Source organism: Mustela nigripes, chromosome 1 (genome assembly GCF_022355385.1).
Source record: "Mustela nigripes isolate SB6536 chromosome 1, MUSNIG.SB6536, whole genome shotgun sequence".
NCBI classification, from domain to species: domain Eukaryota; kingdom Metazoa; phylum Chordata; class Mammalia; order Carnivora; family Mustelidae; genus Mustela; species Mustela nigripes.
The window spans coordinates 74,628,985-74,654,143 of record NC_081557.1 but is presented as its reverse complement, the minus strand read 5'-3'; the positions used below and the strand labels follow the sequence as shown (position 1 = coordinate 74,654,143).

The 25,159-nt window shown below is 34.1% G+C and overlaps 1 protein-coding gene across 2 annotated transcripts in view; it reads left to right on the top strand.

Moving 5' to 3' along the window:
* PGR (progesterone receptor) overlaps window positions 1-25,159 on the top strand; it is a 99,206-nt gene that overhangs the window by 36,963 nt on the left and 37,084 nt on the right. For both annotated transcript variants that reach the window (XM_059391861.1, XM_059391852.1), the window contains exon 3: window positions 9,060-9,176. In XM_059391861.1, the coding sequence (XP_059247844.1) occupies window positions 9,060-9,176 (117 nt within the window). The remainder of the gene's footprint in view (window positions 1-9,059; window positions 9,177-25,159) is intronic.

Below are 25,159 nucleotides of genomic sequence, written 5' to 3'. Positions count from 1 at the left end.
CCTTATATGAAAAGGCCACAGTGAATATCATTCACGACAGGGAAAAATAGTGCTTTTCCCCTATGGTCAGGACCATGAAAGTTTGTCCATTATCACCACTGTTGTTCAACATAGTACTAGAAGTCCTTGCATCAGCAATCAGACAACAAAATGAATGAAAAAGCACCTGTGTCAGCAAAAAACAAGTCAAACTGTCACTCTTCACAGATTAATGATAATGATGTGGAAAACCCAAGAGACTCCATCCCAAAATTGCTGGAACTTATGTAGAAGTACGGCAATGTGGCAGAATATAAAATCAATGCACCAAAATATGTTGCATTTATATACACTAACAGTGAGACAGAAGGAAGAGAAATTAAGGAGTCTATCCCATTTATAGTAACACCAAAACAATAAAATACCTAGGAACAAACCTAACCAAAGAGTTAAAGTATCTGTACTCTGAATACTATAGAACACTCATGGAAGAAATTAAGGAAGACACAAAGAGATAGAAAAACATCTCATGCTCATGGATTAGAAGAAAAAAAAATCATGTCTATGCTACCCAGAGCAATCTACACATTCAGTACAATCCCTATTAAAATACCACTGACATTTTTTATAGAGCTGGAATAAATACTCCTAAAATTTGTATGGAACCAGAAAAGACCCCAAATAGCCAAAGAAATGTTGAAAATGAAAACCAAAGATGGTGGTATCACCTTTCCTGACTTCAAGCTATATTACAAAGCTGTAATCATCAAGACAGTATGGTACTGGCACAGAAATAGATGCATAGATCAATGCAACAGAATAGATAGCCCAGAAACAGACCCTCAACTCTATGGTCAACTATTCTCTGGCAAAACAGGAAAGAATATCCAGTGAAAAAAGTCTCTTCAACAAACGCTGTTGGGAAAATTGGACAACTAACTACTTGCAGAAGAATGGAACTCAACCATTCTCTTACACCATACACAAAGACAAACTCAAAATGGATGAAGGACCTCAATGTGAGAAAGAAATCCACCAAAATCCAAGAGAAGAACAGAGACAACAACCCCTTTGACCTTGCCCGCAGCAACTTTTTCCTAAATACATCTCCAAAAGCAAGAGAAACAAAAACAAAAATGAACTATTGAGACCTCACCAAGATAAATCTTACACACAGCAAAAGAAACAGTCAGCAAAATTAAAAGGGAACCTATAGAATGGGAAGATGCAAATATCTTATCACATATAAGGCTATTATCCAAAATCTTTCTAGAACTCATCAAATTCAACATCCAACAAACAAGCAAACAAACAAACAAAAATCCAGTCAAGAAATATGCAGAAGACATGAACAGACATTTCTCCAAAGAAAACTGACAAGTGGCCAACAGATAGATGACAAAATGCTCTACATCACTCAGCATCAGTGAAATATAAATCAAAACCATAATAAGATACCACCTCACACCAGTCAGAATATTCTCACTTATGTTTTAGGGTTTAGGAATATGACAAACTTCTACTTCTATACATATTTGCCTGATACTTGAGAGAAATTGGATTCTTGGGCAGGGGGGTGCAGGGCTCTAGTTCAGGATGAAGCTTAGAAGTATCCTTATATAAAAGATGTGAGGTACCATGCCATTCTCTGCCTTTGCTGCCTGCCAGTGTTATGTAACCCACAAGCAACCCCTTTCAGGAGCTCATGTCTGACGCCCAATGCCCATAACTGTTCTTCAGGAACATACTCTGTGCCTTTTTTGTTCTCAGCTGAAGACTATGTCTACTTAATCTTTAGGTACTTTGGAAAAATTAAATACCTATATAGTGTCTATTTTTTTTATAAGGATTACATGAAATAAGCCAGTTAAATTCCTAACATATTGACCCATAGTGTACTTAATATTTTTTCCTCCTGGGGCACCTTGGTGGCTCCGTGGGCTAAACATCCAACCTTTATCTCTGCTCAGGTCTTGATCTCGTGATCATGACTTTAAGCACCCTGCATTGGGCTCCATGGTGGATGTGGAAACTACTTTTAAAAAAATTGTTTTCTTCTTTACCTCCTCCCCACCCACATTTTCCTTCACTTTAATAAGACAAAATCAAACAAACAAACAAAAATAACCTTGGATCTTATATGAAGATACTTTAAAACTTAATGCTTCATTATTGTCCAGCTACCTTTCACACTGTCAGTCTTTGTTCCCGTCTGTCTTTTTTCCAGTTTTACATAACAATCCCCAGACTGGCTAATGTGGAAAAGTAGTCCAAGCCTTAGTCTCATTCTGCTTGTGTCTTCAGAAGAATTTAACTTCTAGAAAACATTTATACAATTTCAAAGAGTAGTATAATGAATATCTATACACAACCATATGAAAGTAAACTGTAGGCATACTCTCTTACTTCTCAAAATTTCAGAGCATATCTCCTAAGGACAAGAACATTCTGCAAAATAAGCCTGGTATCACATCAGAAAATTTAATAATGATACCGTAATATTATATAATATATACTCAGTATTGATATTTCCCCATTTGTTCCCCAAATGTCCTATATAGGTTGTTTTTTCATGAAAGCTCTATCAAGAACTATGTATTACCTTTGGTTAAGTCTTTTTCCACTCCTTTAATCTAAAAAGATCTTCCCACCTCTTTTTGTCTTTTAGGACATTGACACTTTTGAGGAGTCCAGAACAGCTGTTTTGTAGAAATTCCCACAATCTAGATTTGTCTCTTTTGTAGTTGTCGTTGTTTGTTTTTCTCCATACAATTAAATTCAGGTTAAACATTTTGGAAGGAGTCATGTGCAGGCCAGTAGTTCTCAAACACTCTGGTCTTATTACCCCTTTCCTATACATGCTTAAAAATTATTGAAAGCCCAAAGAATTTTTGTTTACGTGGATTATATCTCTCTGCATTTATCATATTGTAAATTTAAAATGGTAAGCTTTGGAAACTTTTTATTAAGTCATTTAAAAAATAGCAAAATCATTTGATGTTAATTTTCCAGACCAAAAACTTTAGTGAAAAGTGTGACATTGTTTTACATTTTTACAAGTCATTTTAATGTCTACTTTAATGGAATGCAGCTGTGTTTCATATCTGTGCCTACAGTCAGCCTGTTGCAATATGTTGTTTTGGTTGAAGCATATGAAGAAAATGTGGCATCACACAGATATGTGGTTGAAAAATAGAGGAGTATTTTAACTGTCTTTTCAGTCTTGACAAGTCAACATTTTCTTAGGGATTGCAAAAGGATGATTTTCTATTTCTTTTATTTCTTCTGATTTTATCAGCTGTAAGTCTTTTTTATAGTTCTTTCTCTCTTCCAAAAGATAATTTAGTAATCTTAAAATACTGGAAGGCCTAGTAGATGTTTATTTCCCCTTGATTATCAATTTTCAAAGTAATGAGTTTGTGCCTTAGCATCATCCTGTCATTTCCAGTGAGTATGATTTTTTTTTCTTTCTCTTCTTCTTTCCTTTCTTCCATATCATTATGTACTAATGGTTGCTTATGTAGTCAGTATGTTTTAATCACTTGAAATAAATTTTTTGATGTTTAAATTGTCTTTGGTCAGTGTGGCTTTGACACTGTTTCATTAACCCTCAGTAACATCAAAATAATTCACAACAAAGTATCACAGATTCAACTTGTACATTTTCTGCCACAGTCCTAGATCAACCATTCCTCCAAAGAGCTCTGGTTCCTTTCAGATGAAAATGATATTAGACAAAGCAATCTGGATCCCAGTGTTTATTGCTGCTGTGGTTGCATTTGCTTCTAGGCATTTTAAGTGGACCAACCTGAAAAACACATCTTTTTTAAGAAATGGGACAATCATGATTTACACAAGAGTTTCTCAACATTGGCACTGCTGACATTTGGGCCCATTAATTCTTTGTTTGGGGGATTTTCCTGTGCACTGTAGGAAGTTTAATAGCATCCCTGGCCTCAGTAGCATCTACTACTCAGTTGTATGAACCAAAATTGTCCTCAGATAATTCCAGAGCTCGTGTAGGGGAAGACAAAAATGTCTTGTTGAGAAGCACTGGTTTACAATTTTATTTATAACAACATTAAAATAATTGTTATGGTTTTTATCTATATGCTTATGTATTTGTATGTATGTTTTCACACACACATTTTCACAGTGTCAACAAAGCATGACCTCTAACAACAGCAGCTCTATGGGCTGCTTGTTCTATGGGCTTCTTGTTCCATCTTCTCTATGAAACTTTGGTCCATTTCCATAATCATTAATTTTAAAAAAAAGTCTCACTTCAGTGATCAAAATGTACAGGCCGGCATGATAGTCAAAATTTCAAACTCTCACCTGATTTAGCATTTGTCCTTTGCTAGAGCTCAGTACTGCTGGGGGCCTGAAGCTACAGAGAACCAACAAGATCACCTTCTTCTATGTTTACCATGCTCACATTTCTAAGATTCCTTAACAGCTGATTTTGACCTTTTCTATGTAGAGGCATAGGAAAGAGAAGGGTTAAAAGGAGAGGCACAGTTGTACTTGGCAGGCACATATATAACTGTCACTGGAGTTTTCTGTGTTTGGTAGATGATTATAGCTGGCCATTTCTCCAGCAAGATACTTGGTGAAATTCTTGGGCTATTTCACTGGAAAGCTCCAACTGTAATCCCATAATGTAGGTAATACCTCTCTTCTCTCTGGAAACATGTTACCTCTCCTCTCTTCTTACATCTGTTCTGTTTCTGGACTTCAAGTGGTTGGTCCTACATAAACTCCTCTCCCTCTGTTGGATCAGAGTATCCTCTAATCTGTTCTCTCAGGTGTAACTATTTTTAATAAGAAATTAAAAAGCTTTTTATTGGCATAAATAATTTTAGGAAAGTATTCAAAGAGAGGTATAAAGCTTAATGAATTATCATTGAATAAATGAAACTAGGATATCATCATCCAGGTCAAATGATTTGCAAATCATTAGCTTTCCAGAAGTCTTCTTGCACCCCTTCCAGTCACTCCCTATAGGTAACTACCATCTAACTTTTAACATTATAGATGGTTTTAACTGTCTGGGGATTTTAATGCAATCATATAATATTTTATTTGTCTATTATTTTACATATTATATTTATGGATCCATCCATATTTTTGCGTAGGCTATTTATTCTTATTGCTGTATAGTAATGCATTGAAAAAATGAAAAAAATTGTTTATGTATTATTCTTCAGATGATCATTGGAGTTTTCAGTTTGGGATTATTATAAACAGTGCTTCTATACATACTGTGGTACATCTCTCTCTCTCTCTCTCTCTTTTTTTTTTTTTTTTTTTGCACATATGTATACCTGTCCTTACAGTTCAGTTTTGCATTTGGCTCTCCCTAAGAGTTTTACTGGTCCTAGACAACTATTTGTTTCTTGGCACAGGTTCATACATCACGTGGTAGAGAAAATCACTCTTTCAAAGGCCAAGATATTTGTATATTTTGTTTTTAGTCATGGGTGGCTCTTCTCCCCACCCAAAATTTGAGGGCAGATTCCTGGCTCATCAGCATAGTTTGGGTAGTGTTCTCTAACCCATTTTCCATGGAAAAACAGCCTTTTGAGATTCTCCATTTTATGTAGGTTTCAGTTACTACACTCTTCTCCCAGTGGGGCTGTGGCCACAAATCCCAGACCCTTGTGGGTGTCAAACCCTAGTTCTTGGCTTCTAGGTCCTATATCTGATCTGAAACTTTTTATGACCACAGTCCATTCCCGTTTACCCACTCTTTTTTCTTTCTTAATTTCTGGCTTATTAAGATTGCCCCCCCTCCTTTTCTGTAATTAAACAACATACTTTTGTTTTTCTTCAACATTTGTGTTTGTGGTGGAAGCAGTGCCTCCATAAGTATGGGCTCAGTTGCCTCAAGGCCTTACTTCATGAATCATACCATACCAACTTTCTTGTCTTTGTTCTTTATCTGTTAAACATATATATTCATTTATCTCACTATTTTACTACATGTTCCCTCACTTTATTACATGTTTTCCCCTCCTTTTTAAAGAAAGGCATAAAAATGTTGTGACCACTTATGCTTATGAGGCCACATAAATAATATAGAATTCTTATTTTAAAGGTAAATCTCTTTGTAGCTAATAAAGACTTCATTTCAAACAAAATGGAATTTTTGTCATGTATCTAAAATTTTATAAGTCATTAGGCACATAAAATGACCTACTCACATTTTAATAGTGCTTTTTTTCACAGAATATGATTCTCTTAATAATAGTAGAAATTGAAGTTATATTAATATATTAAATGCAGAGAGCAGTTGGAAATAATATATAAGCATAGCCAGCCATTCAGTAATCCCTTTTTTCAGATCATTAAAATTGGAGGGGGAGAAGAACTATGAGAGACTGTGGACTCAGAAGCAAACTGAGGGTTTTTGGGGGGGCAGGTTGGGAAAGCCTGGTGGTGGGAATTAAGGAGGATGTGCATTGCATGGAGCACTGAGTGTGGTGCATAAACAATGAATCTTGGAACACTGAAAAAATAAAATAAAAATTAAAAAATATAAATATTTCAGAAATAATAAGGACTTCTGTCTTTGCAAAGGTAGATGTTAAGAATAAGCTTGCTGGGGCACCTGCGTGGCTCAGTCATTAAGCATTTGCTTTTGACTCAGGTCATGATCCCAGGACCCTGGGTTTGACCCCACATCAGGCTCCTTGCTCAATGGGAGTCCTGTTTCTCCCTCTCTCATTCCCCCTTCTTTTGTTCCCTCTCTTGCTCTCTCTCTTTCTGTGTCAAATAAATAAATTAAAAAATAAATAAAAATAAGCTTGTTATAAATGAACAAAGGAAAAAAGAGACAGACTCTTAAATATAAGGAACAAACTAGTGGTTACCAGAGGGAAGGTGGGTTGGGGGGATGGGTGAAAATGGATAAAGAGGATTAAGAGTACACTTACCATGATGAGCACTGCGTGACATATTGAAACATTGAACTACTATATTGTATGTTTGAAACTCATATAACACTATATGAATTATACTGGAATTTAAAAATTATAATGAACAATAAAAGTATAAAAAATAAGCTTGTTAAAGATACTAACTCATGATCTATTAATGTAAAAAGGCAAGAATTTTCTTGAAATAACAGGCATTCTGTATACAAACATTGAAAGGTGCTAAAAATCTGGAGCAACAGATTTTTTTAAAAGTTAGTATATATGATAATAAGTAAAAGATTACTATAGAGTTTATATTGTTGAGTACAACCATAGTTATGGCTTTAAGTGAAAAAATAAATATAATTAAGTACACATATATTCAACAAATATTTATTGGACTCTTAATTTACATAAGAGTTACAAAAGACCTAGTTTTTAACTTCACAAAACCTAAGGAAGTCAAGCAGTATTTACAATACATACATATTGAATATTTAGTTGTTTACACAGAGGAAATGTCTAGGTCTTTCTGGAGTCAGTTAAGACCAGATTTGAAAGATAACCAAGAGTTTGCCAAGCAGATAAATTTAGAAAAAGGAGGAGAGTCATAAAGACATGAGAGATTTGGGAGAAATATAAGGATGTTGGTACAGCTAGAACATAAAATGAAAGAGAATATGTAATTTAAAAGAAAAGATGTAATAGTAATCACCCCTTGCTTTTCCTACCCTAATCTATAAACAATATTTTCCAAGGGGAAAGAGGAAAATGTAGTGCTCTATTACAGACCTTTGGCAATATTGCATCAGGTTTCAAAAAGGGCAGATGACATATCCTTTCCCCTGCTTGATTAAGCAAATGTTTAAGGTACTTCTGTGTTCCTTTACCATAAACTTTGGCCAGAAGAGTATATCTGATTTTATTGTTGACTACTATAAAATATTAAAGGAAATTTAACAATCTTCTAAAATCACTTTTCATACTTAAGAAGTATAAGCTAGAGGCGCCTGGGTGGCTCAATGGGTTAAAGCCTCTGCTTTCAGCTCAGGTCATGATTCCAGGATCCTGGGATGGAGCCCCATATCAGGCTCTCTGCTCAGCAGGGAGCCTGCTTCCTCCTCTCTTTCTGCCTGCCTACTTGTGATCTCTGTCTGTCAAATAAATAAATAAAATCTTTAAAAAAAAAAAAAAGAAGTATAAGCTAAAGATGTTAAAAACTCAGTCTGTGTTACAAGACTTTATTCAAAAATAAAGCATGCAAAAAAGTAAATTTTCCAGTTAATTAAGGTTTATGTGTTTAAGCTGAGAATTTTTTTGTTCAACCCAAATAAATTAGATTGTCCATCTTTATTAAATGGAACATATTTGTGGTTTAATATCATCATGGTTAAATATTAAATTCATTTTCCAGACCTTTTGAAAATCTGTTATTTCTCCTGCACATATGATCCCAGGATCACACATTTGTCCACATTTCTTCTTGTCCTCTCCTTCATTCAATACTTCTCATTGTTTTAATTTTTTCTCTCTTTATCATTATTTTTATCTATTGTATTTTCTAATTTGCAGCCAAAATTAACTGCAGTAAAGTCAATACAATCAGTAATTTTTTTTTCATGTGTTACTCACAATCATTAGACCCTTTAAAAGTAAGATAGCTCCAGGATATTCCAATAGCATTAAGTGTATAGATTTTATAATGGCCTATCTTAGAAATGCCTTTAATTCTTTAGTCTGTATCTATGTTCTTGATGCTTTAGATGTCAGAAAGAAAAAGTTTTACTACAGTTTGACTATCTTATAGAACTAATACTTACCAACAACATGTAACTAATCTTGAAATGATGGAAAGATTTAAGGGCAATCTGATGCTGACACCATTAAGAAGATGCACAGAAATACTGTGTAAACCCTCAGATTGATTTATAAGGTGCGTTCATCTCATTAAGGCTTATGAAGACACAGGTAAAGTATTAAATAGATTTGGAGCATCACCAATATTCATGTATGCCAAGCAAAAGCCTGGCTGAGACAGTAATCCACTCACTGATGTGCACTTTTTAAAGTTGTCAGTGCATAAAATTTCCAATGGTATTTAGATATCATAGATAACTTTTGTGTGTGTGTGTGTGTTTTGTTTGTTTGTTTGTTTTTTAGGGCAGCATAACTATTTATGTGCTGGAAGAAATGACTGCATTGTTGATAAAATCCGCAGAAAAAACTGCCCAGCATGTCGCCTTAGAAAATGCTGTCAGGCTGGCATGGTCCTTGGAGGTAATGCTTATATTTTCATCATTAATATGTAGAGTATTTATACTCTAAAACCATGGATCAGAAAATTCTAGTTTTCTTATACATCTTTGTTCTTGGTTTACTTTTTCTGTCATGATTATTGGTGTCTGAATTAAGTAACCATTACTATCCCATTAACTATAGATTTTCATTATTTTGAGATCTGTTATGAGAAGTAGTAAGCCTTCATTTACCAATGTTGCTTATAAGTAGATGTTATGAGAAGTTCACCAGTTTCTTAGTAAGTTACATGAGTTGGATCTAGCCTCTGACATTGATTATCTGTGTGGCTCTGATAAGTCACCAACCCATTCTGGGCATCAGTATCCTTATCCATAAAATGGGAGCACTGAAGTTCTTTCCAGCTCAAAAACTGATTCTGTGAATTGATTAAGTACATTGATCTCCATCCCTCCTTCTCCCCAATAATCTCTCCCATCCTACATCCCTACCTCATTCTCTTTAAGTAACTATTTATTGAGCCCTTACTACTTACCGGGTACTATACTAAGTTCTGGGAGTGTATATACATACATACATATATACATGCATAAACACACATATAAATACATAAATAAAACCTACCATCTGCCCAAGAAGAAACCTACCATCTGCTTACATTCTGGGGAAAGAAGCAATAAATACTTATGTCAAATTATGATAAGGGCTATCAAAAATATGATATAGGGTAAGTTAATAGGAAGTATCAGGGAAAGGAATCACTCCTGAATCCTTTATTTTCATTTCATTTAGCCATTTCTTTTTTCCCCTTCTTTTTTTTTTTTAAGATTTTATGTATTCATTTGAGAGAGAGAGAGAGCACAAGCAAAGGGAGAGGCAGAGGAAGAGGGAGAAGCACTCTCCCCACTGAGCTGGGACCCCAATGTGGGGCTCCTTCCCAGTTCCCGGAGATCATGATCTGAGCCAAAGGCAGACATTTAACCATCTGAGCCATCCAAGCCCCTTTTTCCCCTTATAAATATATTTACTTTTTGTTCTATCCTCCCTAAGTTTTTATTTTCAAGTATTCTTTTTTATTCCCTTTCTTCAAATTTTTATTTTAATCCCAGTTAGTTAACATACAGTGTAATATTAGTTTCAGGTATAGAATTTAGTGATTCATCACTTACATTCAATACACAGTGTTGATCACAAGTGCCTTCCTTATCCCCCCCATCCATTTCACCCATCCCCCTTACCAACTCCCCTTTAATAAGCTTCAGTTTCTTGGTTTGCATGTATCTCTCCTTTTTTCACCCCTATGTTCATTTGCTTTGTTTCTTAAATTCTACGTGTGATTGAAATCATATGGTGTTTCTCTTTCTCTGATTGGCTTATTTTGCTTAGCATAATACACTTTACCTCCATCCACATTGTTGCAAATGGCCAAGAGTTCATTCGATATTATGACTGAGTAAAATTCCATTATATTTACATATCATGTCTTTATCCACTCATCAGTTGATGGACATTTGGGCTTTTTCCATACTTTGGGTGTTGTTCATAATGCTGCTATAAACATTTTGGTGCAGGCACTAGGGTGGCTCAGTCAGTTAAGCATCTACCTTTGGCTCAGGTCATGATCCCGGGATCCTGGCAACAAGCCCCTTGTTGGGCTCCCTGCTCAGCACAGAGTCTGCTTCTCCCTCTCCCTCTGCCCCTCCTCCCTTCTCATTCTCTTCCTCCCTCTCTCTCTCAAATAGATAAATAAATAAAAATCTTTTAAAAATCGATAAATAAATATCAGGGTACATGTATCCCTTCAAATTAAAATGTAATCATATGATGTTTCTCTTTCTTTGATTCTATCCTTTGCATAAATACCTACTGGTGCAATTACTGGATCCTAGGGTCATTCTATTTTTAAGTTTTTGAGGAACCTGCATACTGTTTTTCAGACTACGCATCAGTTTGCATTCCCACCAACAGTGTAAGAAGGTTTCCCTTTCTCTACATACTCGCCAACACCTGTTGTTTCTTGTGTTGTTCATTTTAGCCATTCTGACAGGCATGAGATGGTATCTCATTATAGTTTTGATTTTTATTTCCCTGATGTTGAGTAGTGTTGAGTATTTTTTCACGTGTCTGTTAGCCATCTGTATGTTTTCTTTAGAAAATTATCTATTGATATCTTCTGCCCATTTCTTAACTGGATTATTTGGTTTTTAGGCATTGAGTTGAATAAGTTCTTTACAGATTTTGGATACTAACCCTTTATCTGTCATTTGCAAATATCTTCTCCATTCCATAATTTGCCTTTTAATTTTGTTCATCGTTTCCTTCAATATGCAGAAGGTTTTTATTTCAATGTAGTCCCAAGAGTTTATTTTTGTTTTTGTTTCCCTTGCCTCAGGAGACATATCTAGTAAGAATTTGCTATGGCTGATGTCAAAGAGGTTACATGTTCTCCTCAGGATTATGATGGTTTCCTGTCTCACATTTAGGTCTTTCATCCATTTTGAATTTATTTTTGTGTATGGTGTAAGTGGTCCAGTTTTGTTCTTTTTCATGATGTTTTCCAGTTCTCTTCCAGGATTTTGATGGTTTCCTGTCTCACTTTTAAGTCTTTTATCCATTTTGGATATGTGTGTGTGTGTGTGTGTGTGTGTGTGCGTGTGTGTGGTGTAAGAAAGGGTACAGTTTCATTCTTCTGCATGTTGCGTCCAGTTTTTCCAACACCATTTGTTGAAGAGCAAGCCTTTTTTTTTCCATTGAATATTCTTTCCATTTTATCAAAGATTAATTGAACGTATAGTTGTGGGTTAATTTCTGGGTTTTCTTTTCTGTTCCACTGATCTATGTGTCTCTTTTTTTGCCAGTACCATACTGTCTTAATCACTACAGCTTTGTAATATAACTTGAAGTCCGGAATTGTGATGTTTCCATCACTTAACTATTTCTTCGGCAATATATCTGATAGCATGCATACAATGTAATAGTTATTTTTTTTAAAAAAACACATTAGTATGAACTTATAAGATTTTTGTAGTTTTTTTCTTTTATATGTATTTTTTTTAAGATTTTATTTCTTTATTTGACAGAAAGAACTAGAGAGCCTAAGCAGGTGGGGGACCATAGAAGGAGAGGGAGAAGCAGGCTCCCCACTGAGCAGGGAGCCCAATGTGTGGCTCAGTATCAGGACCCTGCGATCATGACCTGAGCTGAAGGCAAATGCTTAACCATCTGAATCACATAGGTGCCCCTCATGTATGTGTGTGTGTGTGTGTGTGTGTGTGTGAGTGCGTGTGTGTGTGTGTGCATAATTTCTATAGAAATATACTTGACATATAAGTAATCTTAGTTTCAGGTATAAAACTTAGTGTTTTGACTGCTCCATATATTATGCTAGGCTCATCATGAGTGTAACAACAATCTGTCATAGAATTCTATTGATTTATAGATTCATTGATTTAAATTCCCTATGCTGTAGCTTTCATCCCTGTGACTTACTCATTTCATGGATAGATAATGTGTGCTTCTCACTCCCTTTCACCTATTTGATGATCATCCCAGTACCTTCCACTCTGGTAACCATGTTTGGTTTCTGTATTTATGGGTCTATTTATGCTTTTTTATTTGTTTAGACTTTAAATATAAGTGAAATCATATGGTATTTGACTTGCTCTGACATATTTCACTTAACATACTGCCCTCAAAGTCCATCTATGTTGTTGCCAATGGCAAAATCACATTCTTTTTTTGATTGAGTCCAGTGCATATATATACCACATCTTCTTTATCCATTCATCTATTGGTGGACATTTGGGTTGCTTCATATTTTGGTTATCATTTATAATGCTGAAATAGACATAGGGGTGCATATATCTTTTCAAATTAGTGTTTTTGTTTTCTTTGAGGTCCAGTAGTGGAATTACCGAATCATATGGTATTTCCATTTTTAATTTTTTGAGGAACATCTGTACTGTTTTCCATAGTGGCTGCACCAATTTTCATTCCCATGAACAGGGCCCAAGTCTTCTTTTTTTCTCCAAATCCTTGTGAACCCTTGTTATTTATTGTCTTTATGGTTCTATTATTCAGACAGGTATAGGTTGATATCTCATTGTGGTTTTGGTTTGCATTCCCCTAATGATAAGTGATGTTGAATATCTTTCATGTGTTTGTTGACCATCTGTATGTTTTCTTTGGAAAAATGTCTATTCTGGTCCTCTGCCCATTTTTAATCAGTTGGTTTTTTTGTTGTTGTTGTTGAATCATGTAAGATCTTTATACATTTTAGATATTAAGACCTTATTAGATATATCATTTGAAAATATTTTCTTGCATTATGTAGGCTGCCTTTTTGGTTTGTTGATGGTTCCTTCATTGTCCAAAAGCTTTTAATTTTGATATAGTCCAGTAGTTTAATTTTGCTTTTATTTCCCTTGCCTGAGGAGACCTAACTAGAAAAATGTTGCTAAGGTTGATGTTCAAGAGATTACTATCTGTGTTTTCATCTGAGAGGTTAATGGTTTTCAGTTTCACATTTAGGCCTTTAATCCATTTTGAGGTTTTTTTGGTGGATGGTGTAAGAAAGTGATTGAATTTCATTCTTTTGTACATATCTATCCAGTTTTCACAGCACTATTGAAGAGACTTTTTCCTGTTACATATTGTTACCTACTTTGTCATAGATTAATTTACCCTATAAGATTGGCTTACTTCTGGGTCTCTATCATGTTACATTGAGCTGTGTGTCTGTTTTTGTGCCGGTACCATACTGTTTTGATTACCACAACTTTGTAGTATATCTTGAAATCCACAACTGTGATACCTCCAGCTTTGTTCTTCTTTCTCAAGACTGCTTTTGCTCTTCAAGTTCTTTTGTAGTTCCATACAAATTTTAGAATTATCTGTTCTAGTTCTATGGCAAATGCTATTGGTATTAGCAAATACGAATTGTACTGAATCTGTAGATTGCTTTGGATAGCATGGACATTTCAATGGTACTAATTCTTCCAATCCAAGTTCATAGTATATGTTTCCATTTGTGTCCTCTTCAATTTCTTTCATTAATGTCTTATAGTTTTTATAGTACAGGTCTTTCACCTCATTGATTAGGTTTGTTTCTAGATATTTTATTCTTTTTTGGTACAATTGTAAATGGTATTATTTTCTTATTTCTCCTTCTGATACATTGTAATTTGTATATAGAAACACAACAGATTTCTTTATATTAATTTTGTATCCTGAAACTTTACTCAATTTTCAGAAAAGCCAATTATTTAGTGGGAACAGCAATGAAACTTCAAAGTTACTCTGTGCCAGTTAGTATCTGGAGTTTGACTGTTTTGTAGGCAGTGGGATCAGTGACTTTTCTAACAAACTATTCATGAAATAAGATCCAGGTTTCTAAATGCAGCACATGGAGCCTTTCCTTACCTAATAACTAGTCTCTCTTTTTCTAAGTCCTTCTTTCATCAGTCCTTTGGGAAGCTACACTGTAGTCAGAGGCTCTCACCTGTCTTTGCATGTATTTTGCTTTTGTCTGTATCATTCTCCCTTTAGTCTTCATGAACCCTTACTTGTCTTCCATATGAAGTGTGACTTTCTTGTGAAATTTTCCCATCTCTTCAGTCACTGTAAGGAAAGAGATTTTGTAGGAATACGGTTATCATAATTTTTCATATCTGGAAAGGTTGAAAGCCCTTGAATGAGCTTGGATTGTAGTGTGTCCTCATTTTACTTACTTCAGCATTTCTACTCTTATAATGAAAGATGGAGCAAATTGACCAAAGCAGAAGTGATTGAATACACAACCATCAAGAAATGGGATTATTCAAAGGGGAGACTTCTCTCCCTCTGTAGACAGAGAAACTGGTATTCATTTGGAAGAGAGACTTTGGTTCTAGTTAACAACACAGATGCTCAGTGAGAAATAGAATAAAAGAAGAGAGCTTAATAGAATACTTAGAACTGGGAAGAAAGAGGAAGATACCAGTCCAGAGACATAGACTAATTTAGCAGCAAAAAAGGGTGGGCAACAAGACCATGTTGGTGCAAAGCTGTTATAATTGACTTCATTTTCTTTATATTTCTTCAGCTTAAGGGAAGAATTGCTTCTGTTATAGGACAGAACTCAATTCAGAGGTAAATAGCCCTAACCTCAGAGAGTATAGTAAGAAATAGGCAGAAATGTGAGTAGATAGTTATCATTGTCCAGGTATAATATCCTCAATTTTGTTGTGTTTCCAAGGTTTATTATTGATATCATGTGCCTCAGTTCTCCCAGAATTTTATGGATTTTTCTCCTTTTGCATAATTTACTTCAATCAGTGTACTACTTTCTATGGCCAGTGACTATAAAAGTCATCATCCAAACTAGAATACCACTGAGGATGAAATGGAGCACTATCAATATCTAAACTAGGATGATGTGGCTCAGGCAGTTAATTCTCTGCCTTTATTTTCAAATCATGATCCCAGGGTCCTAGAATTGAGTTCTGCATCAGGCTCCCTGCTCAACAGGGAGCCTTCTTCTCCCTCTGCCCCTCACCCTGCTTGTGCTTTCTCGCTCTTTCTATCAAATAAATAAATAAATAAAAACTTTTAAAAAAATAACTAAACTGGAATAACAGGTATAAACTGAAACTGTCTCAGACTAACTAAGCTGTAGGGAAAGTCCCCCATTTTTCCCACTTAAAAGATGCAAATGTGTTCTGGTCAAAATTAATACATAAACTTCTGGAGATATAGATAAAATAGTCAAATGTTTACTTATATATTGCATTAATTTAGTTAAACACAAGAATTTAAGTCACATGCAAAAATCTACTGAATTAGAAGTATTGTATGTCTAGTCTAACATTTCATCAATAAGTTTATTCAAACTAATTTCACAAAACTTTGCCAGCAGGATCTTTGGTTCTCAGTACAGCCAATCTGTAAGTCAGCTAATCATTTGCCAGAATTCATCATCATTTTATCTAAAATATTTGATATGTAGTACTTTTTGAATCAATGGGTAGTACTGTAACTGGAAATATATCCCAAGCCAAATATAGTCATCTACATAATATAACTATTTTAATATTTGTCCCAGAAGAATTTTTTTAATGATTCCCCATAACAACTTGCTGTATTATTTAATTATAAAATATATTAAGCCTGAAAAATTCATTAAAATAAATAAGTACCTATGTACCTATCACTCAGTTTTTAATATCAGATCATTTTTTATATTTTCTTCATTTCTGTTGTAAGAGATAATTGAAGCTTTTGATATGTTCTTCCCTAAACTCAGACTAATTCCTCAACAAATTTCTTTGCCTCTTTTAAAAAAATATCAGGTGTTCTCTACAAACCTTCCAAACTACCACTGTTTGAAGTTATTTCAGTTTAATTTGTCTTTGGCAGCATATTGTCATTCAAAATAATTTAGAGTTTCATAATGTTACATTGCTCATAGGACTAATATATAATGCAGTATCTTTGTTTCTGAGGGATAATTCTCAGATTTAAAAAAAAAAAAAAAAGGAAAAAGCCTTCCTGTATTTCAGGCATATATGAAAGAGTGATTGAATTCTAGTATTATATGTGGTCACGTCACACATTTAGAAATACAAAATGCATTATTTATTTGATAAACAGATTTTCACAAAGGTTTATTTGTTGGATGAAACTGGCAATGATCTGCCTGAAAGAATTGGTAGCAAAAGTCTATAGAGTCAATAATCCATTCTTACAAATCATGAAGGTACTCTTTTTTAACTAGATTCTAATTACTAATTCTGTATTAAATTTCTGGAGTAAGGGGAAACGTACTTGTGGTCTACCGAGAATGTGAGAACATCCTTTGGATGATAATCAAGGTTGCTCCTGGCTGGATTCTTCCTTAATTAGAAGCGTTTCACTTAAGTAATAATTCACTACTGGACATGGAAATGCAAGCTTCACCTCCCTCCCTCCCTTCCTTCCTTCCTTCTTTCCTTCCTTGTTTATCACTCCTTCTTGAGATTTCTCATTTCTGATATAGACATTTAAATAACAAAAGATGAAACAAAGAGAGAACATTGAAACATTTTTAAAGACTTAATAAAGTATATGGTAGAAGTCAAAAATATTAAAGTTTTAGGATGTCATGACATAGTTATTGCAGGTTGTTCTTAACAGCTTCAGCAACTATATTCTGTTATGCCCGAGTTTTCGCCTCTGAGAGACCACCAAAGAGCCAAGCACCAATGCAATAACACGAGGGTTTATTTGACAAGCTTAAGCTTGGGCCCAAGTATACCCGGTGCAGCGGAGTAGGGACTTGGACCCCGAACCAAATTACAGTCAGAGTTTTTAAAGGCAGAGTAGGGGTGGACTCGGCGGTGGGTGAGGACAAAGGGGATGATGTTAGTCTCTAAGGAATTTTGGAAGCAACGTCTCCAGGACCTTGAGGAGCTAGCTATTGTTGGGAAAAAGATTATTTATTACTAGTAATAAAAAATCTTCTCATGAGACCCTTTAGATGTATATCAGTGGATCATATGCTTGGGAATGGTTGCTGATACTATCTTGGAGGTTTAGAGATAAAGTTTAACATTTCTCCTATCAAGTGTCCTTGTTAGTGAGATTTGGGTTTAGAAGAAATTTAACTTTATTTTCATTTCCTTCTGCTTCAGACTCCTTCAGTTTTATGGTGGGGAGGGCGACATTAGGGCTTGGGAACTGAGTTATTTGCCTCTGGAAATTGGGCCATCGTTAAATCTCTAGGACATTTGTAAACCAAGGGAAACTCCTGTCTTGCAGGATTGTGATCTCTGCAAGTTAACTATTTGTTTTTCTTAGGGCAGCCAGTGGTGGCTGAGGAATGTCTCACATAATTTACTGAGGGGAGGGGAGCAGGTGGAGAAGGGGTGCAAGGTGCCAACTTTTGCTTTGCCAAGATGTCAGGGCTTATGTCAGGGCTAGACTCGAGGTGGGTACAGCCTTGTTTTTCTTGGCCCCTACATGTTCTGATTATAAGAATTGTGTTTGAGTTATTGGGTCTCTTAGTTGCATATAATTCGTATTTTTAAATTAATCACTTCCTTGCCTTCACCAGGTCACAGTGAACTCTTGCATTTTGTTCATTGCCGTACAGCACCGAGTAGGAAAGATAGTTACACACTGAAGGATGGTAATATATCTTCTAATTTAGAAATTCTGCTTCTAACTTCTTTCCTTTGGAAAACATGCTTGTGTTATGATTCACAAAAAATTCTAAAATGAATAGAGCTCTGTATTTTGCATTTGTGGTAAAAATGCTAACTTATTATAAAGGTAATTAGTTCTTAAAAAATAAATAGCTTTCTGTGTAAAAGAATGATTAAATGCATAGTTAATGTTAGCTGACTTTTTCAGGCTGGAATTTTTTACAAGGTTATTTATTTATTTAGTTAGTTAGAGAGGCTTTTCTTCAGATTTTAAAAAGTTATGTTAGAAAGCTAGTTTATCCCCTACCTCTTCCTACCCTTAGATTTACACCCCTGTCTCTTGGCAAAGAGAGTAATTTTCTGGGCTACAAACTATGGGTTGTGTAGTAAAGGTGTGTTCCTTTTTTTTTCTCCTACACTTGAAGACAATAAGCCTCAATTTTTTTTTTTTTTTTTTCTGAAGAATACCAAAATTCCTGAGCAGTACCTTTTGTGGAGGTACAGAAACTTAGTCTATGCCTTTGATTACTATAAAAACTGAAACCATCTGCTCTCTCTTTGGTGCAGGAATTGCTTTGGGTGACAGCTGCCACCTATGCCTTTAGACCTCTCATGGTCTTCCTCTTATGAGCATTTCCTTTTCTACTCAAACCCTGGTCTTTGAATCAACAACCACCATCCCAAGACAGAACCTCACACTCTTTCCTCAGTTCACTGAGTTGAAACCTCTAGCCAATTAATGTCTTCTGTTTACTCCCCAATTGTTCACCCTAAATGCCATTTCACACTTGGTAGATAAGGATATTCCTTAGAGCATTCATTCTCATTTCTTTGGTTTTTTTTGTTTGTTTGCCTGGGGTTGTTTTTTTTGTGGTGTTTGTTTGTTTGTTTTTTGTTTTGGGGGACTGCTTTCATGGATGCCAGCTAGAACTATTCAGTAGTATCTGATACTGTCTCCTATTTCCACATTCAGTAAAAAGTCAGGATTGAGGAATACAAAGGTTCTTCCCCATTTGTAGTCTGACTTTAGTTGGATGATTTAAAACAATTCTAGTAGAGCTTTTTTCCCTAATTAGTTAATTTAAATTCATATGCCTAATTTAATTTCATATTTTCTATTATATAGCATTTGTATTTGTTTTTCAGCAAAAACACAGATATATTGTTTTCATCTGTGAAGTAGAGGTGGAACCTGAAAAAGGAAAAGCGAGATAAGTCAGTGCTAAAAGGGGTTGTTAGAGATAGTCTCAGTGTACTGATTCCAGCAACATCATCTTTTTGCTAACCCAAAGTAAAAACATATATCTAGACATGATTTCTTATAGCTACTATTAGGATAATTGCCTATAAATCCACAAAAACTACAGCAAAGCTTATTATGGTCCTCATAATATCAAAGGATTTGATTCGCACCATTCCCTGTCTGCTGATCTTTACCACCTATTTTCTCATCCAATTCCCAAAAAGCTTTCTGGCTGTCATAAAACTTACATTTTAATATCCAGTATAATACTCTTCCCTTGCCTCCATGCAGTAAAGCCCAGCATTATCACATGAACACCTGGTGTCATCCACTCAATATAATATTTTTTTGCCCCAAATAAAAGCAAATAACAGAGAGGCCGTGACAAAGTAAACAGCATTCATTTCAGAACATGATCCAGAATTAGTGATCATTATTACTTTATTCACTCTGAAAGATCTACCTATAGTTTATCTATTGTTTTCCCCCCAACTCAGTCTTTCATTCAATTAATAAACTGAATTTTATTTTATTTTTTGAAATAAAATGTTTATAAGTTCTTTCTGTGGGAAATTGTTAATGATAAACTTATTTGCTTCCATTTAAAATATCATTATTTAATCTTCATTTTTGGATGATGATTTTAGTAATTTAAAAATTTTAGGTTGACTTCTTTTCCTCTACATCTTAAAGATGTTCATCTATTATCTTCTGGCATGTATCATTTTTTCTACAAATTCTCCAATTGATTTAACAGCTTCTTTGAGGCAATATTTTCTCTATATTTATATAAAACATTTTTATACTTAGTTCTCCAAGTTCACTCAATTATAAACTAGTTTCATTTGTTCTACTTGTAAATCATGATTTCTAAATCTGATAATTTATGTCTTTCATAAACACCAGGAGTATTCTTCCCAGTATTCTTCAAATATTACCTCCTTCCACATTGCCTTTTTCTAACTCTGGAATACTTACTAGACATATATTAGTTAGCGCATTCTGTTTTTTCATCCATTCTGTCTTCTACATATTTTATCTTATTTAATATTTTCCATATTGTTATATACCTATGCTATATTCTGTGTCATTTAGTCAGTTATGTCTTCAAGTTTACCATCTTTTCATTTTAGTACTTTTTTTTAGACATTATACTTGTTTTTTTATAAATCTGTCTTATTTTTACTAGTGTTTCCCTTTTTTGTGTTTCCATTCTTTTTTTCATATAACTTCAATAATTTTAAACACAGTTGTTGCAAATATTCGTAGTCAGTAATTCCAAAGTCCCATAACTCCAGATCTAATTATGCCACTGTATCACAATGGTTTAAAAAAATGCCACTATTCTTTATAGAATTTCCCCATGATTGTAGTATAAATGCTCCTTTATAGCAAATTTCAGGCTACTAATGTTTTAAAAACCAACTGTCAGTATTCCTGAATACTTAGTAAGTATTCATAGGCTGTTGTGAGCCAATTCCAGCACCCTGTTTATTATCTCTGCTACTTCTCATTCATTGTGCCTTTTGTAATTTTGGATTATAAACTCATGTTTGGCACAGCTTAATATTTTTTTTAAATCCTATGTGGCCTTAATTAAGGGAGTTTCTCTCCAGAGAATTTTTATTTATTCTTCCAAGCACTTTAAGGATTTAATCAATGAAGGAACACTTTTCATATTCACTTTTTTGCCTCCAGGATTCCCATACCATGCAGATAGAATAATTTCAAACTGCCAATCTGGGTGAAGGAGGCCTTTGGTTAAGAATTCAAAGGAGAGGTTTTTGTTTGTTTGTTTGTTTGTTTAAGAATTCAGAGGAGAGTTTTTTTTTTTTTTTCCATACTGAGCTAGGAGATGAAACAGACGTTCTTTCTTCTCATGTCCCTTTGTCAGTGGATAGAGATAGTCTTCATATTGGACACCTTGATACTTTGCTGACATTTTGAGAAGTTTATCTATGCACTTAAAAGTATCTATGCATTAAAAGAAGTTTATCTCCGCATAGTTATACTTCATTCATCATACTTCTGGAGACTAATAAGCTACCTAATTTTCTACATTGCCAATAAGAGAAATTTACATACAATTTTATGCTAATTTCAATCCAATATATTAAACCTGTTTTAAATATTATCAGTAGTTTAGAAAGAAAATTTTAAAACACTTCTGTAGGAGATGGTATAGCATTGTAATAAGAGTAAGAATGTAGAGTCAGAACAAATAGGGTTTTATTTAAATTTTGCCACTAAGCCCAGCAATTACACTACTAGTTATTTATTCAAAAGATATAAAGGTAGTGATTCAAAGGGGCACATGAACCCCAATGTTTATGTCCACATTTTCCAAAGCATGGTAAAAGCCCAAATGTTGTCCATCAACAGATGAATGAATAAAGAGGTGTGTATGTCTATGAAGGAATATTACTCAGCCATCAAAAAGAATGAAATCTTGCCATTTGCAACAATGTGACTGGAACTAGAGATTATTATGCTATGCAAAATAAGTCATTCAGAGAAAGACAAATACCATATGATTTCACTCATATGTAGAATTTAAGAAACAAAACAGATGAACATAGGGGAAGGGAAGAAAAAATAAAACAAGACAAAAAGAGAAAAGCAAACCATAAGAAACTCAACTAAAGGAAATGACTTGAGGGTTGCTGGAGGGGAGGTAGGTGGAAGGATGGGGTAACTGGGTGATGGGGATCAAGCAGAGCACTTTATGTAATGAGCACTGGGTGTTATGTGCAACTGATGAATCACTAAATTCTGCCTCTGAAAATAATAATATACTGTATGTTAACTAACTTGAATTTAAACTTAAAAAATAATACATAAATTTCCCCACTAATAGCTGTAGGACCTCAGGAACACACTGAAACTTTTACACATCTTTATTTTCTTTTCCATTAAGAACACATAATGAAAGTTATGAGGGCAAATGAAATGATAGCTCTAAAGAATATCCTTTAGATATCCAGGCACACAGGTGTCTGGCCTATAAAAAAGTTTAGCAAATTGTGGCTTCAAATACCTTTTATGTCTTAGAGTCATTTATGCCAATATTATCATTGGCAAAATATTTAACTTTAATGCAAATTATATTCTTATATCTTCTAAAAGTATTTTAATTATTTTTTTGTAGGAACAATTAAAAAATCAAAGCAGGTATCTTGGAATTGACATTAATTTACAGACTCATAAATAGTAGAGGTACTTAATGTAATGGTTACTGAATATTATTATTATATATGTTTATGTTCCCAAACCATATGTTTCCCCTGGAAACATAATCTGAAGGGAAATGTATATATTTTACATGGCAGGAAAATTTGGTAAATAACTGAAAATATTTCAGTTGATTTTTTTTTAACCTTTGTAGAAGAATGTCCTACTTATTTCGATTTTTGGAAGTACTTTGGTAACTGTTTGGGATAGACTCCATGACTACAGGAGTATGGTGAACTTACAAAAGATATTCACCAGTTTGTGGTATGGGGCCCTCAGCTCTCAAATCTGTATACATTGCCTTTGGATTTTTTAGGCATCTAATGTAAATGAAGACAAAATGAGATTCTAATGACTTTCCTTTGTTGATGACCTGGGTCTTTTGCCTGTGTTTCTTAATCATTGAATTTCAGTAATTTCATCAATACTTAGCTCTTTCTTAATCCTTATTTTTTTTCTGAAACAGAATATACATTTTTTGTATTTGAAACTTCAAGTCTTCTTATATATTAGCAAAGTATTCTTTATTACCTTCAGAAATTTTTTGATTTATGTTTTCTTTCCCTTTTTCATGGTCCTCAATAATAATCAGTATCTTGGTTTCAGTCTTCCACACCAACCACCCTTTCTCTACTGACTTTAATTTTTAGTTCTTATACCTCATTTTGTGATTTTTCTTAAAAATCTCAACATCATGTCTCTGGTTACTTCTTTTAACACTGGCAGTTCTCCTTTTTAATTCTTCTAATAAGGCTTTTTCATCTATAATGGCTTTATTTCTTTAATTTTTTTTTTCTTTTTCAGCTCCCATTTCAGATTACTGTGTTTTGTAATTTCTTGCATCTTTAGTTTGATGTTGTATTTCTCTCCTTTGAATTCTTGAAGTTTAGATGTCACTTTATTTTTGAAATATAGGGAAAGTTTTGCCTAGGTCTATTTCCTATCATAATTCTTCCTCCAACTTGTATTCATCTGATTTTTAATTTTTACATTCTCCTTTTATCATTTCTAAAATTAGTTTTGCTTAAATTCTCTATGATATGTCTGCTACTTACTATACATTTAAGTCTATATAATTCTATCCTGGCTTGCTATTTGACTTAGTAATTGTTAATCATTTCCCTTTGGCTTTCTTTTTACTTTGATTATCCCCTAATAATATCAGCTAGAAGACTCAAAATCTTAGCTATTTTGTTTGGTACGGAAGACAGGGAAACAGTACTTGGAGTCATAAATGTAGCTATGGTAGAATAATATCAACAGCTAGAGTTTGCAAGCATATGCAAACCCCAAACATTTTATGAAATTCCTATACCCTCCACCCTAGATTGTCTCTTTTGCTGGAGGGAAATTCCCTTTAGCTTTCTTCTCATTCATCACAGAACAGAAGTTATATGTCAAGAGACCTAATTATTATAGACACTTTTGTGGCAAAGATGTTTTTATTGCTGTGCAATTATTGATTTATTCAAAAAAATTTTTATTGTTACTATGTACAAGATACTGTGATATCATCAAAGAGTTTATGTTTTAGTTGAGGACAGAAACAATTTAAAAAAAATAGGATAAAATATTGTAGCCTGCCAGAACATGATAAATGCTAAGAAAAAATAAAACAGAGATGCAGGATAGAAGGTGTTAGGGATTAGTTTACATTTGTCTCTGCTCAGGTGAATATGAACAGTAACTCCAAAAATAATTCCCAGTTTTCCATTACTTTTCTCTATTCTACCTCTTGTCTGGGTTGCCTCTATTTAAACTTAGAAGGCCAAATTGTGGTGGGGGGAGAAGTAGTGTGACCATATGGTCCTCGTTTGGGTGTCCTTTACCATTCTACTATGAAAATGGATGCTGAGGACTTATGTTCTCTGCTTTCCCTGTAACCTTCATATGTCCCAATTAACCACTTTAACATACATTAAGATACTAGACATATTTGGCATATGTTCCTGGGTTCTGTATCCTATCTTATTTGTCCCTATGTCCATTCATACAAATATTTATATAATTCCACCATGTTGGATTATAATAGTAGTATTATAAATTGTAATAAACAGATTGGCATATATTGAAATCACACAATTGCTCTTCCAACAAAATTTTCTTGGCTACTCTAACAATCATTTATTCTTCTCAATGAACAGTAAAACCATCAATCCCAGTTCCAAAAATATTGGATTCTGATTGAAACAGCATAATATTTATGTATTAATTTGAGCAAGAGTGATAGTTTAAGGTTCTCAATCCAGAAATATGTCTCTTCATTAATTCACGTATTTATTTTGTGTCCTATGACAGAATTTTATACTTTTTAAAAATTTTGCTTCTTTTTTAAAGGTTTTATTAATATTTGAGAGAAAGAGAGATAG